At 43.8% G+C, this 17,993-nt stretch overlaps 2 protein-coding genes across 15 annotated transcripts in view; one reads left to right on the forward strand and one right to left on the reverse strand.

The window, feature by feature from the left end:
* The window catches only part of CRTC1 (CREB regulated transcription coactivator 1), a 53,238-nt gene extending 42,010 nt beyond the window's left edge, over nucleotides 1-11,228 (forward strand). For all 5 annotated transcript variants that reach the window (XM_049807596.1, XM_049807598.1, XM_049807599.1 and 2 more), the window contains one exon: nucleotides 787-11,228. In XM_049807596.1, the coding sequence (XP_049663553.1) occupies nucleotides 787-998 (212 nt within the window). In that variant the 3' untranslated portion in view covers nucleotides 999-11,228. The remainder of the gene's footprint in view (nucleotides 1-786) is intronic.
* A 1,945-nt stretch (nucleotides 11,229-13,173) lies between these two features.
* COMP (cartilage oligomeric matrix protein) overlaps nucleotides 13,174-17,993 on the reverse strand; it is a 37,594-nt gene continuing 32,774 nt past the window's right edge. For all 10 annotated transcript variants that reach the window (XM_049807231.1, XM_049807225.1, XM_049807227.1 and 7 more), the window contains 9 exons: nucleotides 17,011-17,129; nucleotides 16,533-16,585; nucleotides 15,903-16,096; nucleotides 15,287-15,465; nucleotides 15,020-15,068; nucleotides 14,577-14,773; nucleotides 14,261-14,433; nucleotides 13,944-14,083; nucleotides 13,174-13,780 (listed from right to left, as the gene is read on the reverse strand). In XM_049807231.1, the coding sequence (XP_049663188.1) occupies nucleotides 13,734-13,780; nucleotides 13,944-14,083; nucleotides 14,261-14,433; nucleotides 14,577-14,773; nucleotides 15,020-15,068; nucleotides 15,287-15,465; nucleotides 15,903-16,096; nucleotides 16,533-16,585; nucleotides 17,011-17,129 (1,151 nt within the window). In that variant the 3' untranslated portion in view covers nucleotides 13,174-13,733. The remainder of the gene's footprint in view (nucleotides 13,781-13,943; nucleotides 14,084-14,260; nucleotides 14,434-14,576; nucleotides 14,774-15,019; nucleotides 15,069-15,286; nucleotides 15,466-15,902; nucleotides 16,097-16,532; nucleotides 16,586-17,010; nucleotides 17,130-17,993) is intronic.

Genomic DNA, 17,993 nt, shown 5'->3' on the forward strand with positions numbered 1-17,993 from the left:
AAAATCACAGACTTAACCAACAAGCAAAACTACTCCGGTGTCGGTGTTTCTTTTCATCATGCAATGGCTCACTTCAAGCCAAGAAAGGAAAGGGGTATTGTTGCCTTTGAAGGTTTTGTTTCACCTTGTGTAAACGTTGGTGTTACCAGTGTGGTGTATTTCCCAAGTGCTGGGGAGCCCGATGGCTCTTGTTTAATCCCAGCAAACAGGTAGAGCTGCAATGGCAGCACTAATTGTCTTACAGACGCTCCCTGCCTCTGAATTTACTGGGTCCTCCGCCACAGCGAGGGAGAAGCTGTGAAAGCCGAACTTCTTCCGCTGCTTCTCTGTTCGAGCTTGCCAACAAAAGATTTTTTAGTGTCACATATGGTAGCGAATCTGGTCACGGTTGGGCGTTTGGAAACATTTCTGCACAGGCCACTGAGAAAGATGTAGTTCAGTCTGTATTTCAGCCAAGGACTCATGCTGATTAGGATCATGTAAATTAAGGTTATTCCTCCTACACGTAAGAGAGAGAAAAGAGACTCAAGTGACACCACTTTGTGGCCCCTAAATACACATATATGAATTTTGCTGTGTGTTAGGTCATTATGATGGTTTTGAGATGCTCTGACAAGTCTGTAATTCATCCAGCTAGAAATGAGGATAGACGTTTCTCGTCTGAACTTCAGCCTTAGTTTCAATAAATGATTCTGGAATTTTTGCAAGCTGTTTTATGACTCGTCTGCCTGGCAAATACGTATTTGCTGAGTCCTACCGACACCCTTCTCTTCCTCTTCCCTGCAGTGACAGGAGAGTCTCCTCCCAGCTTATCAAAAGAACTGACCAGCTCTTTGGCAGGAGTGGGCGACGTCAGCTTTGATACGGATTCCCAGTTCCCTCTGGATGAACTCAAAATTGACCCTTTAACCTTGGATGGACTGCACATGCTGAATGACCCAGACATGGTCCTCACTGACCCCGCCACAGAGGACACGTTCAGGATGGACCGGCTGTGAAGCGTGGACACCAGGAGCGTGGGAACGACGCTTGTTCCTGGAGCCCAGCCGAACTCGAGAGTCCAGTGGGTCAGTCGTGTCAGAACAGGAGCTGCCGAGAGCAGCAGCTCTGTCCTGTACAACATGTACAATGAGTAAAGCTTGTCGTTCTAAGCTTGCAGCGCTGCAGACCCCTACTCCCTGTTGCGCCGTATTTCACCCCTTATCCGCTCATTGCCATTAATGAGTAAGGAGTTTCCATCAGCCTTTTCCTCTCCAGAGCCCCCCCCTTCCCCCCACCAAAGCTCCAGCGTTAAGTTGTCAATTTATCCTTTGCACTAGAAAGGGGATGGTTTGGGGCAGGCGAGGAAGGTTCAGAGCCAAGGGTAAAGAGATTCTTTCTAACCAAATCGTTGGCTGCTGTTTGAGATGGGGAGGGGGAAGCGGCGACTATGCCCCCCTCCCTTCTCTCCCCCCCACTGATTCAAAAGCAAATCTCTGCATTGCCACCCTCTGGGAGGGGCTGGGGGAGCTTCGGCGGTTTTGACTCTGCTTTGTGACAGCTGCTTCGTAGAGTAAAACGCTTCTTCCTTTATCGATATGCCATGTTTGTTTTCAGGTTTGTTTCCTTGACTGTCATCCTGCACCCACTGCCTCTTCTCGTGCCCTGAGCAAACTCGTGTACTTGGCAAAGCGGAAAAGCAGCCCGGCAGCCCAATGGCCTTTTGTAGCCGGCTAGTCAAAAAAGACGACTGTAAACACTATTTTCAAAGCTTTTTTTTTTTTTTTTAAATATATATGTAATATATATATTTATATATATGTATACATATATATAGCGCATTTCTGAGCACACAAAAAAGTACTATAATTCATTACTTGATTAGCACGGAGGAAGGATCAGAACATTTTAAAGCAGCTAAAAGAATATAGGAGACTAACTTGCAGAGCATATTTCTAATGTTACTTTGAGAGATTCCTGGGCAACAGGAAGGGCATTTCTATAGCAATGCCTGGCTCAAATCATGACGACTTTTTTTATTTTTTATTCTTATTCATTACTTATTCTGTTACCATTATTTATGATCTTTTTGGGTTTTTTTATTTAAGTATTTGGATATTAGGAAAGTATCTAAACTACATACAGCCAGTTGAAGCACTCTACATAATACTTGTACAGTACATCTTTTTTGTGTTTTTATTCCAGAAATATATTATATATATTATATATATATAGGTATTTTTAACTAACTGGAATTTTAAACAGATGTTGAGCAGAAGTAAGGAAGCCTAAGGCAAGTCTAGATGTTTTCCTTTTATACAGTCGAAATAGGGTGGCAGGAACTTAGACATTCCTTCTTTCACCCTGGGGAAAAAATAGCTTGCTCCACAGTGAATAGTACTGTATCCTCGAACAGGTTGAGATTCTGTTAAATTTGTAATAGACTATTTCTGTTAGTCCTTGTTAATATTCTGTGCTGCAGTATAACAGACTGGTGAATGACACTTGTATCAATGGCAGATTAAAAAAAAACCCAGACCACCCATTGACTCCAAATTGGTGGTTTCACTTAAATGTCATGGCTGAATTGATGGTGACTCCCAGATCTCTGCACTTGGGATTCTTATCAAATTTGGAAAACGCATTTAAAGATTTTATCAAGAGCCCGACAGGCTTATAGTAATTGCCAAGGGCACTGTTAAAACATTGTCTTCGTTACACTATAATCTGCACAGTAACAGAATGTGTAAGTACAGGACCGTTCTCTTCAGCAGAAGTTACAAATTAACCTTATTTTGAGTCTTATTAACAAATTAAAAATTACATTGCGCCTGACACCCTGAATGTGAGATGAACGAATACCTGCTAGAGGAAAGCACTTCCATGCAGTAGGGGTTGAACATCCACATCTATTTTTGTTAAATACAGCCTCAATAAAAGAGCCATTTTAGTTTTCATTTCAAGATGAGTTGTGCTTTGTTGATTCCCCACCTCTGCCGTGGTAGTTCCACATCTGGACTCTTTCAACTCGGTCTGCATCAGCTGGATTTGCTTTCTGTCTAAAAACGTGTCCGCTCTTTCTCAGCTGTCATGACTTTCAAGCAAAAAACCCTCAGCACTTCTCCCCATCCTATTCCCCTCGAGAAAGATTCTCCTTGCTGTTTTCAGCAGGCGAGAATGAAGGTCCGCAGAGGAGCGAGACTGCTCTTAATGAGTTATACTAGGTTTCTGTGTGCTTCCAGAAATCGGTGGGACGCCGTCCTGAGATTCACGCAAACACTGCCGAGCAGAATCGTTGTTGGGATCTCTCTAATCTGGGTGCGTGTTTGCTCACGTTTGTGCCATTAGTTGACCATTTGCACTAAAAATGTTTTTTCTTTCGATCTGTTAGCTTACGTGTGTCTTTTTTGTTCCTTCCCACGCAATTGAAAGGTTATCCTGCATCTTTGTTGAAAATGTTTTTTGTAAGGATTTAAGCCCAGTAGCACGTGTTAACTCCTGGTGTCTGCTTATTTCAGATTGCTAATGCTTTTTCAATTTAAGGAGGGGAAAAAAAAGGTAGCTTCGAACAGGAGGATACCCTAAAAGAACAGGAGTAATTTGGGCACAGGTGACTTGGAGTCCTTTGCTTTGAAACAGCCACAGGTACAGTGTGAGTTGAATATGCTTCTTGCAGTTCACGTAGTTCCTTGATGGGATTTCTGTCTGTATCATGCTCTCGTTCGAATGACTCTCATGCATGTAAATTCTTGTTTGTGATCTATTTTTTTAAAACCAGAGTCACTTCAGAATGAAGCATCCAAGTAGGAGATGAGATTCCTCACTGGAGACTTTTACAGGGAGCTGTTGCTAAATGCTACCTTCTAATTTTTTTTAAACTACATGTGTATATAAGAGATCTTGTTTATTAGACTTGTAAGTAGACATTTAAAATGGCCTTAATTTAAAAATAACACGTCTGGATGCAACTGTCAAAATTAGGGACCATCTAGTTGAGAGAAGTCCAGGTTTTGTTCCTTTCGTGCGGGGCAAATGGTGAAGGGTGCTTTGGGAGTGGGAAGGAGTAAGATGAAGTCATCATGGGAAGCAGATGACGGCTGTGTATGACAAGATGTGCTTCATCTCGTAAGCCCCAGTAGTGGGCAGGCAAAAGCTGCTTTTAGTACCGACCCTTTGAGAACCGGAGCAGTTATTCCAACGGCTCTTGCATTTTGCTTCCCGGGAGGCCGCTTTCCTGACAGCATCATGTAGGAGCTGCACTTGAGAGGGATTTTTCTCTCCCTCTCCCCTGAAAATTTATGTTTTTGTAATGTGTGTATGCATAAGGCTGATCTTAAAGCAAAAACAGTCTATGAAGTTGTCAAGTGTAAACATGGAGCGGATCCCCAGTGTTTTCGGAACAAGTAATCCGATTTTATTTGAAAATTTATTAGTACTGTTTTCATTTTAAATTTTGTAAGTAAGGTGAGAGCTGTTGGGAGCGGCTGGCCCTTCCCGTCCAGGGACGGAGGAGAGCAGAAAGAACAGTGGAAAGAAAAAAGGATTACTTAGCAAAAAAAAAAAAAAAAAAAAAAAGTAGTAGTATTTATAACTTTTTGAGTTAAATGATGTTGAAGCTGTCTGGTGTCTCAAAGGGTTACTGTCCAAACATACCTGCTGAGTGAACCCTACCCCCTCCCTACAACATGTGTTTTTTTATATATATATATATTAAAAAGTTCCCAAGCTAGACTGTTGCATTTGCCAATACAATGGGGAAACAATAGGAATAAACCTTCAGTGTATAAAATACTGTGATTTTCAAAAGAAAACCAGAACTTCTGCTGTTCATTGCAGCGCAGGTCGGGGCGGGGGGAGGCTCTTTTCATTGTACATAGTATTCTGCATTCTCTTTCAAATGAATCTGCACAGGCCGAGTTAAGGTCACTCTCTTGCCGCATGCGTGACTGACCGCGGGCAGCACCGAACCTGTCGGCTCACTACTGCTTCTGCATGTCAGTGAACACTTCGCCAGCGATCTTTAACTGTGCAAAACCTTTCCTGTACAGACAACCTCAGATTTTTTTTTCTTTCCCTTTTTTTTTTTTTTTCCCCCAAGAGGGAAAAGGTTTCCAGAAAGAGGCTGCAAATTAATTTAAGAAATTGTTAATTATTCGTACGATTTATTACCTTATTTTAAATTTAATTAATTTTTTTAACAAGTGTGCCTGAGAACGCTGGTGCGAACCCATGCAACAAGAACGCTTATGGATGAAAAGAAAGAGCTGCCCTCTGAGTTTGCATAAAAGCAGCGTCCGATAACTTGCAGAATCATTTAAACTTCCCTCACAAATAAGGTCTTGGCTGTGCTTGCTTGTAAAAGCTTGGATTCCTGTAGAAACAATAATTAAGGCTTGACATCTGTCCCTTAATGAGCATGGTACTCGCCCTGGAAACCCCCTCTGTACAAGAAGGAAGAGGAAAGCCCCCTCATCATCCCGTAGGTTACAATGTACGCTGTGCTTTCAGGAGAAAAAAAAAGCGTTTATTCCTCTGAAAAATGGAACCCCCGTCACTGTGATGGCAATGTGAAAGCGCAGGTAGCGTTTGTTACGTGTGTCTGTTCTTTTTAAAAAACAAAAAAGCAAAAAAAAAATTATAAATTTGTAGTGTTCCTGTTCTTTGTATTTTTAGTTGCATATTATTTATACTGCGCAGTGTAGGCATGGATTGCATGTCAGTTTTCTATGCGGGCACCATGATGACATTATAACTGTGTATTATAAATCATTTTTACCTTTTTAAACAGAATCATTGTGTGGAATTTCTATACTGCAAAACAAAACACTACATTACGTACTATATTCATTTGTGTTATTTATTTTATTATTTTGTGGGGGGGAGGGGGGTGGTTTTGACTGTGGTGTATATTGCCTTATGTGGGCTTGACCAATTTTATCAAAATAAAGGCCTAAAGGGGTAAAATACGTTTACTGTTTTCTTCAGTAAATTGACTCGTGGCTGCCATAGAGGCAGCTGCGGAAAGCTGCGTGGTAGAAAGCGTAAAGGGAAGCAAATCTGTAGCGGAGAGGATCTGTCCAGAAAGAAAACGCAGCTACATAACGTATAAACTGCAGGTAGCGAGGAGTGCCGGTCTGAAAAGTGATTTGAGTCTTACATGACGATTTGACGTCGGTAATCGCGTAGTGAGTATGAAGAGCCTTGTCTGACCCTTTCAGATCCATCTGTACGTGTCCTGATTTCTGTTAAAGAAACTCAATACGGTTCGTCTTTTGGAGCAGCCATGAAAATCTCTTCTCAGGTGACCTAACCCCAAACTATTCTGGGGTTCTAACGTCGCCCAAAACAGGCAGCGCAGATGCTTTGGGGAAGGTCCTGCTGCACTTCAGCTGTTGCAGGTTTTCCGCTTTTGAAATACGAAGCGTCTGTCTGAGCACTGGGGATTTCTGAAGGTCCCGGCTAACGAGACCAAAGAGAAAAGAGCGAGAACGGGTGCCCGCACCCCTTTTTTTCAGGTTAAGCTGCAGCGCCGCCACCGAGGCCGGCGGGTGGGGAGACGTCCCCGGTGTGGTTTGAGCTCCCGCCTGCAGTTTGGTGTTTGGAGCAGATGTAGATCCTTCCCGCCTCGGGTTTCGAGCGCAGAACGGAATCTGTTCTGCCTCGACGTATTTTGTCGGGGAACAGGGTCGTGGCGACGCGCTTTGCACGTGTCGGCGTGGTCTCGGGTGTGGAAGCGTGGGGCTGCGCTGGCGGCGGGTCCCTCGGTTGCCGTGTGTCGGTGGGGAGAAGCGGGTGGCTCTGACGGCTGGATTCGGGAGAAGATGGTGCCATCGCGTCGGCGGTTGGGCAGCTGCTCTTCCCTACTTGTGTTCTGACCCCGGCTGTCTCCTCGTAACCAGCTTAACCTGTTGCTTCTTTAAGGTTGCGTGTGTCATCTTGTAACTAAATAGTAGGCAGGGAAATGCCTAAATAGCATTTGTTTTGTTTTATCTTGGTTCTTTTTACTTTAAATTTTGCTGTTAAGCAGCTACAGGAGAATAAAGTAAATGCTACGTGTTGAATTTTCTGATGTGCGTTTTCTGCTTGCTGGAGAGTCGCAGTGATCTAACGTTGGTGTTTCCTGGTGTGTACGAAGGTCCTGTTTTGTTGGTTGTGTTTTAATTTAGTAATTGGTTCAGCTTTAAGGCGACATAATTTGGGGCAGAAAACCCACAGGGCAATAGACGCATCTTTTTTTTTTTTTTTTAAGAGACAAAGGGAAAAACGCCAAGGGTTCTTGACCCGTCTCCAGCCGTTTGCTGTCACGATACACCTGGCGGACCTGGGTAGCAGATTACCAGTATCGGTTCGGCTGTCGGTAGCCGGTCGCTTTTGAGTTTCTCCGACTGCTCATCCCGGTTTCCGAAGAGCTTTGGTGTGGTCGTGCAGCAGGGTCGGGGAGCATCAGAACTCTGACTCGGCGCACTGAGACTTTAGGCTGGCTCTTGGTTTGGAGGGACGGGAGAGCTCCTGGAGACGCAGTCGCTCCCTGAAGCTGTCGCGCTGTCCTGCTGCGCAGCCTGCGCAGAACATGCTGCTGCGGCAAAACTTTTACTCCTTGGAACAAAAGCAAACGCCTCGGGAATCGCTGACTCGGGAGTCGGCAGCAGCTATCGGGGACCTGTCAGTGCGGTATCGCTGTGTTTTCCAAAACGCTTTGCTTGCCGTAGGTATTTCTGTCAGCGCCGTCACACAGGCGAGACACCGCTCTAAACAGTGACAATACTTCAGACGTTTTCTCACAGCGTGATGATAGGATGGAAATGGAGATGACAGTTCAGACGATTTTACTCCTTAATTTTGCCTGCCTTCAGCCTGTACCAACTTCCAGATACTGCTACTTAATTTTTTTTTTATTTTTTTTTTAAATTTGCAGACAGTATTTCCCCTTGGTGGCTGCTGATGTGTTCAGGCAAGAGTAGTAAAGCTACCAGCAGAAAAACTAATCATAGTATTTGCAGGAGCCCCGTATGGGAGTGCACAACGTTGGGGATAAATGACGTTTTCTTGCCATCCTTATCTTTTCAGTTTTTAGGAAACTGGGATCTGCCACTGCAGACAGGCACGTGTTACAGCAGTTTGTTTTGGAGTGTGGACGTGTTGATGTTTAATCTGTCGCTGGTTTTAGTCTCCTTTTATTGAGCTCAAACCTAAAAATAATAATTTGAGCAGTCGGTTTGCTCAATGGGAACATGAATTACCTATTTCTGATAGCTGCATTGTAAATTAACAGCTCTATCCATGTGCAGAAGGGACAGCGCTTTCCGAGCTGGTGTAAGGATTCCTCCCCCTCAATAAATCAGTTTTCAATAATGATGGTGGCTTTCTGGATTAGCGTAGACCTGAGCTTGAGGTTTGCTTTAATTGCCGTAGACGACCTGAGCAGCTTTTGGGCCGGTTTGTGGTAACGGCGTAGCAGAAACCTCCCAGGGAGGGAACGTAATCTGGCTTAACGCAGGGAACTCGGACAGACGTGCTCTGGCTTTGAGTGAACAGGCACGTTCGTGTTAGCGTGGCTTCTGTCGGTCTTAAAATTGTTGGGTTTTTTAATCTGTGTCGGATCAAGTTTTTCTTTTATAGTGTTTTTCTTTGTGTTGTGTAGCGGATGAGTTGGAGTGAAGTGGGCCTTGCTGGGTTAGGAACTGGTGGGTGTCGAACGTGCTGGCAGATGACAGTTGCTGTCTGATGGTATTTGACTCTTCTGCCCAATGTTTTCAAAACCCTGAGAGGCTGTGGGGGGCACGCAGTTAAACAACTCCAATCTTACCCAGATTTCATCTCCCGGTCTACCTTAGACATTAGCGAATCCTCCAGTAAATAAATGGGGACAAACAGAACTGAGATTGCGACGGACGCTCTCAGCGTGTGAACGGAGGGACTGACTGCATCTCCCTCCCTGCTCTTGCCTTGAAATGTACGTTCTACAACTGGAAGCTGTATCTGAGCCTTGTATTAACACACTTAATGAACAAAGGAGGTGTCCCTCGGCTTCAAAAGTGTCTCTGAAAATGAGACAAAACCAAAACACTTGGTGCTTCTGCTGGAGAAATGCAAGTCTCAGAGTCGGAGACCGTACAGGCTCCTGAGACGCTTCTCTGGAGCGGTCGGTTCAGATCTCATTTTTGTTGTTCGCAGAGGGTCAAACTTTCGCAGGCCCTGACGCCTGGGCGTTTGCGGGAGCAGAACTGCTCGCTTACTTTGAACATCTCCAAAGCCGGCGTTCACCACTTCCTTTAGGAGAGGATGCCTTGTGGCACAGGGAAAGGAGGGGATCGATGTATGTCGTGTTGCTTCGAGGCCGCTGGTCTCCGAACCGCACTCTAGTGGAACCGCTGTGGGACAGTGCATACGTCGGATGTAAATTTGCCCGGCTGTAAGCTCAGATCCATTCAAATTTTCTGTACTGAACGTAGTCGCAACCTCACGCAGATAAAGCTTTAAAATCTGTCGAAGGGCACCCAGTTCTGCAAGTAAGCTGAGAATTTAATTGTGGTTGAGATTTTTAACTGGGAAAATGTAGAGTTACAGGGAAATGTTCTGCCCCGGGAATGTGATCCTCTACCAGATGCAAATTTTGCTCAATCTTTAAAGATTAGTCTGAGACCTGTGCAGATTCATCCACCCTTCCGTTCTTCCCTTCAGCGTGCAGTAGAAGTTTTTGCCTCAATACACTTAAATTGTCATAATTGAGTTAATGGTGAAGGGCAGCCTTGGTGAGGCTTCAGCTGGCAGTAGGAGGGTTTGATTTGTAACGAATCTCGACTAAATCCGTGACAGTAGGGCAGGGGTTTGGATGTGGAGGCAGTCGGAGCTGGGATCGTTTAAAGAGCGAAGTACAAGGTGATGTACTGGAAAAGCGCTGTACGTGCTGTTGGCTCCCACGAGACGCCTGCTCTCGGGGTGCTGTACCTCACTCTGCCTTTGGAAATGCTGTATCTGTACAGTGCAATGTAAAGTTCATTTGTACAAGTCCTATGGATTATTCAATCCAACTTTTTTATACTGCGGTTTAGAAAAAAAAGGGATGAAAGGTCTCCGTTTCTAAATCTAATTTAAGAACCGGTTTCTGCAACCGGAGCAGTGGAGTTGTCAGTATTTCCTTCAGAAATTTTACAGGCTTAAACTTGCTCCTAGAAATCGAGCTGAATTGTACCACACCGAGGGCAATTTTTTAATTCAACAAAATCTGCTCTGGCTGTTTGTCAAGAAAGAAAAGCAAGCAGTTCTCGAATATCCTTGCTGATGTGTAATGTCACAAGCCTCCGTCTGAAAGGAAAAGATTAAGCTTGGCTCAATTTTGGAATTTCTAAGACATTAAATATAGAGAAGATAAATAGGTAAAGCTTCTGTCCTTGCGGAGTAGATGATGAATATAAAAGTTATAATATTTATGGGGCAAAATGTTGGGGGGTATAGGGCTTGCTTAAACAAAACCTTCTTTACTTACCAGATCCTGAATATTCATGGCATGAGCATCAATGCAGTCGGAAGATAACTAACTGTGTGTATAAATATACCGTATACACATCCACCGATCTTCGGTCAGCATTATACAGCGTAGTAATGAAAATATTGTATTTCAGTCAGCTATTAACTAATAAGTCAGTAGATACTGAGGTTTGATTTGGGGGAGGAATTAGAACATTTAGATACTTCTGACCTTAACAGAGCCCCCATCTGTGGAAGGATTCCTTGTAGAAGAAGTGGAAGTTAAATGTATTAGTACTTATGAAGGGAAAGTTTGATTTTAATAAAATTAAATACAGCTGCTTTTGGCAGCTTCTCTCACAGACTGGCAGCTAAAAACAACTTTATGTAGTTTGTTGAGCTTGAGGAAAAATGTCAGATTTATGCATTTTCAGAGACAGTATAATATACTGTTCTTTACAAGCTAAACTTTTTCTATTAAAATAATTTGTGATTATTTCACTGATATATGCAATCCTATATTCAGCTACAGCGTTGGTGGCACAGGAACTCTGGAAAAGTTGTCCCTGCGACATAAAAGTTTTATTTATTGTGTTTTTCTATAGGTAAAGTGGAAAACTGAAGTTGGCTTTAAGTGTTTGCAATCTGAGAAATGATGTGAAAAAGCAGCTCAACTAAATGTACATTCTTTTTGATCTTTTCTTTTTTGTGTGAAGGCTTTTGTCTTTGTATCTTTGCATTATTTGTAAATGAAATGTAATAAAAGTTCAAATGTTTTTGTCTCTGGCTGCTTAGCTTTTTCTTAGTTTTGTTTGTCGTTTGTTTGCTTTTTGACTGGTGGTTTTCAGTGTTGAAATATTGGTGTTTTCAGTGCTTGTGTTTATAAAGAAACAGCAACATCAAATTATTTCCCTTAGCTGGCTTCTTACAGCTATGAAAACTGACCTCTGTCTTACTCTTCAAGAGGAAACTGCAGACAGATCTAAAAGATGCAAAGCAGTGAGATAAATCACAAAATCTGAGCTGTGTCCAGAAGTATTCCCTGTGTTCTAAAGTCTCGTGGTGATGGTGTGGTGACTGTCTCGACTTTTCTCCAGTCAGAGCCTCGGTCACGTTTCTGGAGTGCAGCATAGTCTTAGAGCTTTCTGGGGTAAGGAGAGCCTGTCTGTTGGAGTTGTTGGATTTTTGAAAGAGAAAATGAGCGTGTAAGTGTTCAGACTTGCCTAATTATTGTCATACGCAGGTGATTTAACAACCGGGTGTAGCTTTCACTGCAGTAAATCTTGCATTAGGCTGGTCATGGAGGTAAGTAGAGGCAGTGATGAAAAAAGTTGTACGTTACTAAGGCAGCTGGGACAGAATGACCAGCTCCCTCAACTTGGGCAGTTATTTCATAGCTCTTTTCCATGGAATTAATCTTCTTCTGATACTGTGTCATGCTTGTCTGTGGGAAAGGTTCATCTGCAATCAGAATTCTGACCTGAGGGACAGGCGTGCTCGGGAGAAAGCTGTCATTCTGGTTGACTATTTTGTGTGAAGCCTAACTAAGTCAATCTGCAGCAAGGCTGAGTGAATGCACGTGACTTTCCAGTGATCAGTGTAAGCGAAAGGTAGTTCGTTTCGGCTCTCAGCTTGGAAACACACCATCTCTGGCCATATCCACTTTGGAATCAGTTTCTTACAAGCTATATAATGTCCCTTCAGTACTTAAAGCCATTTTGTGTAGGGGATGTTGTACTCTGGAGTGCCTCATCTGCGTTTTTTTCCTGCTGGGGAAAGAAAACTTAGTGGCTGTTTTCATGACAGTCTTAGAACCGTGAAGGGAGATGTTCTCTGAGTGCAGTGATCAGCAAGCCAGTTCATCTCTAAACAAACCAGTTAGCAAAAGTAGTCGTCTTTCGGCAGAGCTCTGCTTACACTGTTGCCTCCAGAATGTGAAATTCAAATGCACATAGCTGTGGAGACCTGTGCTTGGTAAAGTGCAGCTTTTGCCCTCCTCTTGCCAAGAGGAGAGGGAAAGTTGTGTTCACACCTTGCTTGTTTGGTAACAGTTAACAGAAGCAGCACATCCAGTGAATAGTTTTTGTCATATGGCCTCGTTCTAGAGTGGAGCTTCTAACTAGCTTGCAAAACTGCACGGCGAAGTGTTTGACAGGAGCTGCTGAAACCATGAGCAACCCTCCTGAAACCACGAGCAAGTTTCAGTATAATTATCACGAACTGCTTACCTGAAGCATCTTGCAAAGTTTGGCTTTTGTTGTCTCTTCAGGCAGACTGGAATGCTGCTAGGTTATTGTTTACCTGGAAGCAACTGGGGATTACAGCAGTGCAGGATTTAAGACTTTCCAGGTTACCAACTAGAGAAACCCTTTGTCTGCTGTTCCCAGCTCAAGGGAGCACCCATGATACGAACGGCTTCAGTTTTCCCTGTTCCTCGGCTGTCTATTTGCGGGAGTCCTGGCATGGTGTCATAGGACAAATCAAGCATAAAGCTTTCATTTATCATTCTAAAACTAACTGCCACTTAAAAGAACCAGGTAGGACAGTCTAACCAGAGGGAGGTTCCTGAAAGAAAAAGTGGCCCTCTGCATTTGTACTGCTAACAAAATTACGAATTCAGCTGAGGGCTCTCTAGCAGTACTATTGCTTTCAGCTTTTGAGGGCTTCTCTGTTACACATCTGTTATGGAAAAAGTTGCAGAAGAGGAAAAAGCAACATGCACGTGACCAAGGAGAAGTCTAGTATTTATTATCCAACATTCCAAGTATTTATTATCCAACATTCCAGAACAAAGATACTCTCCTTAAAGTGCTTTTTTTAATGTTTTGTGAGCAACTTGTACATGGGCTGCTCTCTGTGTCCTTTTCAGACTAGTGCTGGGTTTGCTTTGCAGTAGGTCTTGAAAAGGAGAACAACATTCACACTTGAGAGCCTTTGAGTAGGGAAAAGATTCCTGGGAATAATCCACGCTAAACTTACTCAAACAATTCCAGCTACTGCAGGTAGATTCTCAGCACATCTTTTTCCAGGTAGCATAGAGAACTAGTGTTTACAGGCTTCTATTCACACTTGCTGTCTACATCTCTGCCGTTCCAAGGGGTTTTCGTAGCGTTTAAAGAAAGTTGCTGTTGTAGAAAAGATGCCAGATAATGCATTGACACTTGGTGCTGTGCAGAGTGCAGTGGTACGTTACTTACAGTTCTTTATACAGTATACCAGCGCAATAGTGGGGCAGCCGAGCACGATTTTTAAAGCAAGTTTGGCTGGACAGACGTTTAAATCAGACGTTAGTCTTGCTGAACTCTAAATGTTTCATAGTCTTCTGGGATGGTGTCTGAGGAGGATGAGATTAAAGCAAATATAGATTAGAAGCAGAACCAGAAATAAAAATAGAATAAGCTACTGTGTGACATCCCATTAGGCTATCCAAGAACAAATTAACATCTTGAAAGCACAGTGGCAAAAATGTCTGTATTTGACTTTCAAAACCAACTCACCGTTGCAGCGATAACGCAGGTTTGACCAGATAATGTTCTCTTGGGAGAAGCAGAAGACTCCCAGGCGTCCTCCTCGCATAGTTGTATCAAGGACAACTCCAGTGTCTGCTACTACTTCAGGGCCTTCATAGAAGCGAGCTCTAGAAGAGAATAAGCGTGTGTAGGATGTGAACGTGAGACTGATACACACACCCTTGTAGAAATTGTTCCTCAGTCAGACGCTCTCCCTCCTCTTTACCACAGGACTGCACTAGAGATGCTGCTTTTGTGTGTTAAACTTCCACTCAGCCGTGCAAAGGAAATTGTAAACCCCTCACCTGATGTATCCGACTTGAGGCCGATGTTGCAGGAACCAGCGGTAAGATGTCTTGTCCTTCCAGCCAGAATTGCGAGGGTCTTTCCACAGCAGTTTGACCTGGTCTGTGGTGTCTCCGGTGTGCCAGAGAGAATTGCGGAGATACTCACCTGGGCCTGTTTTCGATTTCACTGCCTAACACAGAGAAGAGACTGGTGAAATGTGTGGATAAAAGATTGACTGACCATAGCTGCTTCCCCCACTGTATGTGTCCAAGCAGCACAGGTAAGAAAAAGGCAAAAATGCACCACTGCATTCTTTGTCAATGGCTTCTTTACCTTAAGTTGAATTCCAGGTTCTGCTACTGCTCGGAAGGGGTTTGCCTGCCAATATGTCTGTTCCATCTGCTTCCACATGACCACATAAAAGCTGGAACTGTCCTGGTAGCCAAATATGAAGCCAGCATAATCATCATCTGTGGCAGTGTTGACATGGAATGTGCCCTCGAAGTCCACTCCGTTGAATGCCGTGTAACCTGTAATTGGTAGGAAAACAAATACTCTGTGTTTTGAGACAAAATGTAGATCCATTTCTTGCCAGATTCAGATAGGGGAGGTGAATTTTGCTAAGCCAAATCTGAAGACTGCCTACTACAGAAAATATTTTCCCAGGAGGTGGATGGAATCATGAAGTAGTGTCTGAAATACTTGTAAAAGCTGCACAGAGAAGTACGCAGTTAATGAGCGATAATTTTCCAATAGGACAAAAATAAGTGCCTCACCTACAGCCAGGCCAGGATCGCTGTTCATGGTCTGGACAATTTCCATGCCCTGAGAAAGATGAATGTTGACTCATTAGTATAGCTCCAAGTGTACTAACTTTACTTTTGTTAAGTGATCAGGGGAGAGGGACAGCGGGGGTGAGACTCTAGGATTAGGACGTTGTTGAACAGTACCATTACACCTGCGGAGTCTTTTAATGAAAACTGCATCCAGTTTGGTACAGGCTTGTTCCCACCTGACTCGCCTGTTCTGGAGCAGTCTCCTACCTGGTTGAGGACAATCCAGTTGGGGTCAATCTGTGCATCACCCTCAGGGTCCAATACAACCGTCTGGAAAGCCCTGAAGTCTGTTAGTGTCACTTCTGCATTCTCTGGGCACACATCAATTCTGTCAATCACTGCGTCTCTGTCAAAGTCATCTTCACAAAGGTTTCCCACACCATCACCTGAGAGCACGATAGAAGAAAAGGAGTAATGAGCTTTTATTCATTTCTCCTGCCCCTTGCACCTGAGTTTTACTCAGCTAGCTTTTGGCTAGCACAGTTAAAGGTAGCCATGTTTATGCAAGGTTAAGAGATGTTCAGGGCACCGGTACGCTCTTCCTTTAAGTCAGTTGCAAAGAAACCCTGAGGCTTCTCTTGCTTGCGGAGGTGCTGTTCACAGAAGAAACACCTCAAATTGTAGACACTTCTGGAAGAGAACTTTTCCCAAATATGATCCTGATGTCAGGGTTAGTGGAGATCTGAAAATGATGTAAGACTGTCACAAGTCAATACTGAGGAGATCTTGCTTCCTGTCTATCTCTAGAGGTCAAATTGATATGCATTGGCCACCAGGAACAGAAGACCCCCAAGCAAAGCTAATGTGCATCCATTTCCCTTACCGTCTGAGTCTTCTTGGCCAGGGTTAGGGACAAGCCGACAGTTGTCAGGGCCTGGAGGTTTCTCATCTGGAATCCCGTCATCGTCGTCATCATCATCGCATTCATCTCCCAGCCCGTCGTTGTCTGTGTCCAGCTGGGAGCTGTTGGGCACTGATGGGCAGTTATCCCGTGTATCTTGGTGGCCATCCCCGTCACTGGTGGAGAAAATTACAGGTAAAGATTATCCACCGATACATGCTTTTAAAATAAGCATGCAACACTTTCCTAGGAGCTGGCATCCTCAGCAAGAACAGCAGAAGTTGGTGATTCGAGCCTTATGAAGTCTTAAGGTATTAGTTACACAAATAATAGATCAGAAATGTTCCACCTGTAGTCTATGAACGAATCTGTGAGTAGTAGCTAATGATGGGAAAGCCTGCTGTCAGCAAGCTTATATCCGCTAGCCTTTGGGCCATACTTCCACTGGCAAGTTTTTCTGAGGTCTGAAGAAAATTCCACCTCCCTTAACTTCTGTCTTTTTATCGGATAAGGCCAAGCCAGGTTGTCAGGGAGTTGCCACCACATGCCTTTTTCTCCTCCATCCCCAAGATTTCATGCAACCCAAGTATAGTTTTTGCAGCAAGCTCTCACCTGTCCTGGTTGGTGTCACAGACATCTCCCACTAGATCATGATCAGTATCTTTCTAGTAAAATAAAGCAATAATCATTTAAACTTTGCATAGATCAACAGGAATATTGGGCAATAAAGAGAACAAAGAAGAGGTGTTTGTTAGCTTCAGTGCCATGGTCATTCTGATCGCAAACAGAGCTGACAACAGTTCCTTCTGCAGTATTTACAAGTTGCCCTGCTGAATTCCTGCAGCGCTATTTCTAAACACAGAAGAACAAGGTAGGAAGAGTGAAGTCCAGAGTGCAACACTTCCCCTCTGACTTATTCTTCTGTACGCCAGGATGTTTGATCTCAAGGGGCTGTACTTTTGTACTGCAGGATGGCAGCTAAAATTTGCAAGTGGTAACCTTGGTGAGTTACCAGGTATGCACACCTTAGGCAGGTGACACAAGCGATGTCTTGAGTGAGAGAAATGAACCAGTAAGAGTGCTTGCTTACCTGGTCTGGGTTACTGACTGTTGGGCAGCTGTCACACACATCTCCTACGCCATCACCATCGCTATCTTTTTGATCAGAGTTAGGAACTCTTTTACAGTTGTCCATTGTGTTTTTGATCCCTGTAAAACATGCAAAGTGGACCCATCAGGGAAATAGGGCTATTAAGGTCTACGCAGCACGATCTCTTTTGGATGTAAGAGATGGCAAAAATCTAGGACAGTTGAATTCATGTAATAAAGCCACAATTCGAATTTTTATGTGCGTTTCACACACATCCTAGCAGCTGTGGAGGATGGAAGAGATCAGCAGCAACTGATCTTTAAACATACTCCAGACTGCATCATGACGAATGTCTGAGCATGCTATTGCACATGAACCCAAGAGGAAATGTCCTTAACTGCGTAACAGCTAAAGAACTGAAGATGCTTCAAACTGTCATCGTATCTGTGCAGGAGTGAGTGGCCAAGAGGATGAAGATGAAACTAGCTGCAGTTCCCTAAACCATGACAGTCTTTTTCCTCTAAAGTAGACGTCTGTATAATTATAAAATAAGTCAAGGTTAATCTTGGCTATTTGACATGGAAGATTTAGACAGTGCCTTTTCAAGGCCCGAGACGGGACAGGAACAATCTAATTGGCAACCTGTATGACTTCACTTCCCACTTCTCTGCATTTACCTACTACACCAGCAAATTGTGCCAGCGGGGAGCTACTTGGCAGGATATAGCCAGACCCAAACAGCACTAGATGCGCTGGAAATACTCTGTAAATAAATACGTATGTCTCAGACCAGAAGCAGTTGTGATTTCTGGCTTTCGAAAGCGGGCTTTGTGCAAATACAGCATCGTTAGCACACAGACTGTTTCTAAAGCCAGCCAGGTGGTTTTTTTCACCCCAGAAGACAGCCCTGACACATACTGCCTTGAGCCAGTAGCTGCTAACAACTTGGATATTCCCATACTTCTTCGTAAGTTTAAATTGCA

Source organism: Accipiter gentilis, chromosome 8 (assembly GCF_929443795.1).
Source record: "Accipiter gentilis chromosome 8, bAccGen1.1, whole genome shotgun sequence".
Taxonomy (NCBI): Eukaryota; Metazoa; Chordata; class Aves; order Accipitriformes; family Accipitridae; genus Astur; species Astur gentilis.